The sequence below is a fragment of the Notamacropus eugenii genome, chromosome 1 (assembly GCF_028372415.1).
Source record: "Notamacropus eugenii isolate mMacEug1 chromosome 1, mMacEug1.pri_v2, whole genome shotgun sequence".
NCBI classification, from domain to species: Eukaryota; Metazoa; Chordata; class Mammalia; order Diprotodontia; family Macropodidae; genus Notamacropus; species Notamacropus eugenii.
Genome location: NC_092872.1, coordinates 433,912,786 through 433,919,929, shown reverse-complemented (window position 1 = coordinate 433,919,929; position 7,144 = coordinate 433,912,786). Strand labels below are relative to the sequence as shown.

Below are 7,144 nucleotides of genomic sequence, written 5' to 3'. Positions count from 1 at the left end.
GAAGGAGTAAAGGAGCGATAGAATTTGGAACTCAAAACTTTTTTAAAAAATTGTTTTAACATATAATTGGGGGAAATAAAATATTTTTAAAATGTGGAAAAATAACTATTAAGAATTATATTGGTGTTCTAGTTATATGCAATGTTATATAGAGGAAGCATGGTACAATGGAAAGAAGAGGGGACTTGGGGTCAGAGAACCTGTGCTGAATCTGCCACCCATATGACCTTGGGCAAGTCATCTCACTACTCCCAGGTTTCAGTTTCCTCTTCTATAAAATGAGAGGTAGGAATGGCTGTTTTCTGAAGTCCTAGACTACTATAAATCCTATGATCCTTTATGGAAACCCAGGGTGATCTTATAACAAAGAGACATACCTAGCAGCACTCTGGACAATGACAGAGAGGAAAACCACTTCACTCTTCACTCAAACAAACTTTCATCTTGTAAAGCCTTGGGAAGAGAAAGATAAATTTTTTAAAAAATTGTTCTTTTTGTCATGGAATTACATTTTAGTTGGGGGAATAATACAGAAAACAATGCATTGATACAAATTAGGACAACTATGAGATATGCCTTTGTAGTAAGAATGTTTTGTTTTCAGGTATTATGTTCTTTTGTCAGGGATACTAGAAAAATCTGTTATCTACCCAGTGTAAGCTCCTTAAGAGAAGGACTGTCTGGTTTTTATCTTTGTATGCCCAGCACCTACCACAGTGTGCCTGACACGTAGTAGGGGTTGAATAAATACTTGTTGGTTGATTAATTTCTAATAGAGCAATCCCTTTCCTAGGGTATGTCTACACCTACTCACTCTCCAGAAAGAATGTGAGCTCCTCAAGAGAAGATGCTGTTTTCGTTTTTGTCTTCATACCCCAAAGACTAGAGTAATCCCTGGCACATAGTAGGTAGCTAATAAATAAATATTTATTGAATTTACCTAATACTAGTAGTCTTATAGATGTCCCTCCCTCTCCCTGTAAATTACCATCTATCCTTTAAAGCCCAACTTAAATGTCACCTCCCCCAAGATCCCTTTCACAATTCCACCTTCCCCACCCCTAGGGGTGACTTATCCCCGTGGACTTCATGGAATACTTTGTTTTGCACCTCTGTGATGTATTTATTAGGTAATATATTTTATAGTTATATTGGTTTGGGATTTAATCCTCTATTAGCTTAAGGCTAAGAACCATGCATTATTTAAACTTTATACCACTCCCAGGGCCTAGTATTATTGACACAGCAGGAGTTTAATGATAATTTTTTGAATGAATTGATGAATCAATGAATGAATGAAGTGTTATGTTGATACAAGTATCAGTTGTTAATTATATAATAATTTATCCTGTGACTCTTCACTATTGGTCTTAACCTTAGGACTCCTCCCATTCCATATTATGAAGTAGAAATAACACTTGATTAGAGGTGAGAACACCTGTGTTTTAGTCTTGACTGAGCAACCCTCTATTCATGTGTCCTCAGTTAAATTATTTCCTTTTTCTAGAACTCAGTTTCCTCACCTGTAAAATAAGGGGATGGACCTAAAACACTGGCCTAGAACTATAATACTAACAAGGCCCATTAAGCTATACATAATGATCACTCTGGAAATCACTCTGGAAACCACTTAAATCACTTAGAAAACCATATATTAGCATTATCTATGTTTTCTCATATTTTTATTTATTATATCAAATATTTCCCAAATACATTTTAATCTGGTTTACCCATACTGGGGAGTGAAACAGGTCATAATGTGAACCCTTGGGCCCCATGGTTGACACGTGGCCTAAAGACCTTTAAGGTTCCAACCAGTTTTCAATCCAGATTCCATAAAATTATATGATTTCTAAAGTCCCTTCAGCTCTAGCACCCTATGATTCCAAGTTGGAGGCACAATTCATTTAGAAGACAAACTCATGTGGCAAACTCCCAATCTATATCTGCCATTGGGTTTTCTGATAGAGATTGGAATGGGCTTAGCACTGGGGTCAGTAAGCAGGAAAGATCACCTTGCCTGTAATTGCCTGTGCTCTTGAAAAAAAGAAAGCACCAATGTTATATGGTGGAAAGGGAACTGGATTTAGGGTCAGAATGATTTTGAATCCTAGTTGTGCTGAGTCCTGCATCTCCCATGTCTAGAATTTTCCCTCTATTTGTCTAGTCTCCTAGCCTCCTTGGCTTCCTTCAAATCTCAGCAGAAATCCTGCCTTCTACAAGAAGCCTTTCTTGTTTTCCCTGAATGCCAGTGCCTTCCCTATTTTGATTATCTCTAATTTATCCTGTCTATATCTTGTTTGTAAATGGTTATTTACATGTCTTCTCCCCATTAAACTGTAAGATCCTTGAGAGTAGGGACTGTCTTTTGCCTTTCTTTGTATCTCCTGAACTTTGCATAGTGTTTGGCATGTAGTAGGTACTTAATAAAAATTCAGGTAGATGGTGCAGTAGATACAACCAGACCTGCAGTCAGGAAGACCTGAGTTCATGTACTAGTTGTATAACCCTGGGCACGTCACTTAACTCTGCTTGCCTCAGCTTCCTCATCTGCAAAATGAGCTGGACAAAGAAATAGCAAACCAATCCAGTATCTTTGCCAAGCAAACCCCAAGTGAGGTCACAAAGAGTAGGGCAGGAACAAAACGAATGAACAATAACAATTAGTAAATGCTGACCAACTGTATAGCCATGGGCAAGTCTGTTCCCCTCTCTGGGCTTAGGTTTCCTTATCTGTGAAATGAGACCTGTGGACTACAGTTCTCTTCTAGCTCTTGATTTGTGATCTTCAGAGCAATACAAAATGAAAGAAAATGCCCAAAGTGACTCCTCTGCCTCCAGCCAACAGATCCAAAAACACCTCCTTGAGGGTTATGGGAATCATATCCTGGCCACTATGGGCTTCAGAATGAGAGAGGCATCAAGAGAAGTAGAGATAGTGGTTGCACCATGGCTGCTCCCTCTGCTGTCAAACAACAAAACTTATTATATCTTCAATATTAATCATGTCTTAAGGGGCTTTCCTTAAGGGTAAGGCAAAGTTTTGCTCAAATATGGGAAGGAAAGTGGCTATTTTTACCTACTGGGTGACTGGGGCATTCCTAATGTGTTAAGAGTGTCTGTCACTGGAGAGGTAGGACTTTCAACCAAGGTTATGTCAAGAGAGGTGAAGGATCCCTTTCCTTGAAGCATGAGACTTGAAGTCCAAATCCTTGCTTTTTAGCTCTGCCACTTGCTACTTGTTTGACCTTAGGCAAATCACTTCTCTTTGGACCTCATATTCCTTTTCTATAAAATGGAGGTATTGGATTAGATGATTGCTAATATCCCTTCTGGCTCTGTCACCTATAAACTGCTTCCCTATCATTCCTCACTGGAATAGAAGCCCTTGGTACGGTGTCCCTCATGTAACAAGTACTAAAAAGATGACACTTGTGGACAGCAGGTACACTTGATGTGGACACTATTAAAAAGTAGTAGTGAGATCTACTCCCCTAGCCAGTTCCCACTACCTAGGGAGGGAATGTAATAATATGAGTAGTCCATTAGGTGGTGCCACCAACCATATGGTCTCATTAGAATCTCATGCTCTTTGGTACTATCTGTGTAATTTATAGTCATAGGGAGTGGCCTGGGGGCACCTCTCTGTAGGGCCACGGAGCCACCATGTGTCAGAGGTGAGATGAGATCTGAGCTGTATACCAGGTGGCTTCATCAGCCTCTTTCTGGCATTTATGCATAAAAACAGCAGGCACTACTGATGCATATTGAACACTAGGCAGTTAAAAGCCATGCTAGCCTGGTTATTAATTTAGACTAGAAATACTGAGTATTGAATAATGTAACGTTGGTCAGAATCATTTAAAAAATAGAAAAAAACCATGGTTCCACTACTAAGCAGCCTCTACAATCTCCTCTCAGTCCATATAATCTCCCACATTCATAGAATGCAGTCATTTAGTTTTACAGTGGGACATAGAAAAACTGAAAGAAAATTTTAAAAAGTTGAAACACGCATTAATGGGTCATAGACTTCCAATCACCTTCCACATTTTCTTACCACCCTCCTAATATTTGGGTGTGGCCAGTGACTTTCTGAAACCTACCGGATGGTGTAAGGGGAATGAATAGGGAAGATAGTGTATGTCCAAGAACTGCCTCCAAATCCAGACTGTATAAAGAGAAACCAAGGGAAAAGTGAGGGAGAAAGACGTCTCCTTTCCATCTCACCAACCAATGGGTTTGTTTGATTATTTGGTTGGTTTTTTTTAACTGCCAGTTTGGGGTTTGGTCTCATCTCCACATATTGGTCTCTACATTGATCTGGTCACTGAAGAGATGCAGGCCACTATCCCTAACAATCCAAGAGTTCAACTCCCAAACTCACTGCTACTTGCTGACAAGGCAGGAAGCTAGCCCTAGTCCAATTGTCATGTGTATTTTTGTGAGTCCTCTAGATAGTACAATGAATAGATCACTAGACCTCAAGTCAAGAAGACTTGAATTTTAACGTAGCCCTCAGATACTTACTGGCTGTTATGTGATCCTATGCAAGTCACTTAATCTGTTTTCCTCAGTTTCCTCATCTGTAAAATAAGAGTAGTAATAACACTAACTTCCTAGGGTTGTTGTGAAGATCAAATAAAATATTTATAAAGCTCTTGTTCAGTGATTTTTTTTCATTTCTATCCAACTCTTTATGACCCTATCTGGTGTTTTCTTGGCAGAGATTCCGGAGTGGTTTGTCATTTCCCTCTCCAGCTCATTTTACAGATGAGGAAACTGAGACAAACAGGTTTAAGTGACTTGCCCAGGGTCACACAACTAGTAAGTGTCTGAAGCTAGATTTGAACTCAGGAAGAGTCTTCCTGACTCCAAGCTGTGTACTCCATTCACGGGCCACCTAGTTGTAAAGCTTTTTACAGACCTTTAAAGTTTAAGTAAATATGTGTTAATGTTATTATTTCTACTCTAAATGTCTTACAAAGGCAAAGAAAAAAGGAACTATGGACATTTGAGGTCATTATGCCTTCACACAAATTTCCTTACATCCCACAATCTCACCAATCTCTTTCCCTAAAGACCTCTCTGAGGTGGAAGATCATTTTGCCTTTGTAAAACACCTGCCACAAATAAAACATAGCTTATTGAACTAGTGAAATCCCTTCAAGGTCCTGGGGCAGACCACAAAGGGGACTAGCCTAAGGCTTACAGCTGAGGTTTACATCTTTTCAGAGCCTCCTGGGCCTAAGGCAAGATCCTTGCCCTCCTAGCCTCAGGGCCTCCATATTCAGATATAAACCTAGGAGTGGTCCTTTTAGTTCTTCTATCATTTCTTGAAGATCTGTGTTGTTTACCTGGACTTCATCAATATTGATTTCAATACTTTGTATTTTTATCAAACCAGATTTAGCAAATAATCTCATTTCTTTGCCTAAATCTTTCACCCTCAGGAGAAACCCGAACTGCCAATAAGCCTGTGTTGAGAGGGGGGAAATGTTGAGTCTAACAGAGAGAAAAAAGTACATATTGGAAGCAGGTAAGGGGAAGAGGAAAATTGAGTCTAGCTAGTCTAGTCTGCTGTTAAATTGGAGGGTAAAAAGAGGGGGACCAGAGGAGGAGAAAGGTAGATCTCTAAGAACTACCTGTCCTGGTTTCCATGTGCTTTGTTCAAAAGGAAGAACTGTCCCGTAGTGATTTGAGCTTGAGGACCAAGGTTCAAATATCTGCTCTGCTATGTAAAATTTATATAATCTTAAGCAAACCACTTCAGCTCCAGACTCTTAAACTAGATAATCTCTAAAGCAACAATCAGTAAGGGAACTTAAAGTCAGAGACAAAAGTTTACGGAAGTTCAAGTATCTGACTATAGACTAGTCATCCTATTACCCCAACTGGAAGGACCTCGGTAATCATAACTGTAAAAGTAAGGTGTTAGTGAATTGAACAAACCAGGAGGGACTAACTAATTCAGCTTTCCCAATTTACAGATGAAGAAACATATCCTGATTAGGGAAAGGGCTTCCCCTAGGTCACTCAGTAAATTAGAAAAGACTTTAATCTCGATGTGTTTACACTTAAGATATGTTCTTTAAAAAATATATATCACTGACTTCAGGGCTTACCCCATTTGGGAGGGTCAAATCAATGATGTGTATGCATTATTTGAGAAAACCTGTTTTTCTATCAATGGCTCACCATCACCCCACATCAGAGACTTCCACTATGGAACATCCATTTCCCTTCTATACCCAGTAGCTGCCAGTAGTCTGATTGCTGGAGGTTTTTTGTTCTTTTTTCCATCCCCAGATCAAGACTTACCTATCCTTTCTCTCCTTCTCTTGAGGCCCTGCTCTCTGTAATCCATGCCGTTCTTAATGTGCTGTTCTTCCCAGAGTAATGCATCTCCAGGAGGTTCCTAAGAATGACTGAATTATGGTGAGAATTTCAGGCCGCTGTTGTTGGGGAGTGGGGAAAGGAAGAGGTTTCGTTGCCCTTTGTGTCAGTATTTGTCTTCTTTCTCCACAAATAAGGTGGGCCCTACACAAAAAACCAAGAAAATGGAACACACAGATCACTGATTCATACATTATATATGTTAACACAGTGAAGGATTTCTGTGAAGGATATTTACTTCAAAAAGGGTAATCATAAATATACATCCTTCCCTCAATACATGAGAAGCCTAATTTCCCTTCCTCTTTGCACCACCTCAGTCTCTGGAGAGAACTAAGGGATTAGGTTCATAGTTTAGCTATGGTCCCATGGAGCACAGTCCCAGTTCCAAATCCCAAACTCCCTCAGGCTACAGTCCCAAATATTCTGACTTCTCCAAGCTTCCATTCCAAGCTTGTGATTCTGGCTCCAAGGTTACCATAGCTTGAACTCCTAACTGGGAGGATTACCTCCCACATTGGAAACTGAGAACAAATGACACAGAACAGAAACAAATAGCCCAGGCCCATTTCTCAGAGATGGAGTGAAAGAGAGAAAAGCAGAGGAAGGCAAATCCCTCTGGTCCCAGCAGATAGGATCTCAGAAATATGCCCAGCTGAAAAATGGTGGAAAAGAGAGCTACTGTCTTGGTCTCATCACTTTTAAATGATTTATTTAGGATTTTATTTTTCCCCAATTACATGTAAAA

At 39.7% G+C, this 7,144-nt stretch overlaps 1 protein-coding gene across 2 annotated transcripts in view; it reads right to left on the bottom strand.

The window, feature by feature from the left end:
• Nucleotides 1-345: 345 nt before the first annotated feature.
• TMEM268 (transmembrane protein 268) overlaps nucleotides 346-7,144 on the bottom strand; it is a 77,159-nt gene continuing 70,360 nt past the window's right edge. The window contains exons 9-10 of one of the 2 annotated variants that reach the window (XR_011972077.1): nucleotides 6,322-6,540; nucleotides 346-453 (exon numbers count right to left, since the gene is read on the bottom strand). Coding sequence is in view for 1 of the 2 variants with exons in the window: in XM_072631731.1 (XP_072487832.1) it covers nucleotides 6,448-6,540 (93 nt within the window). In the remaining variant the exon portion in view is untranslated. Of the gene's footprint in view, nucleotides 454-6,105; nucleotides 6,541-7,144 lie in introns of those variants that run through there. The other variant, XM_072631731.1, reaches the window with a different exon arrangement.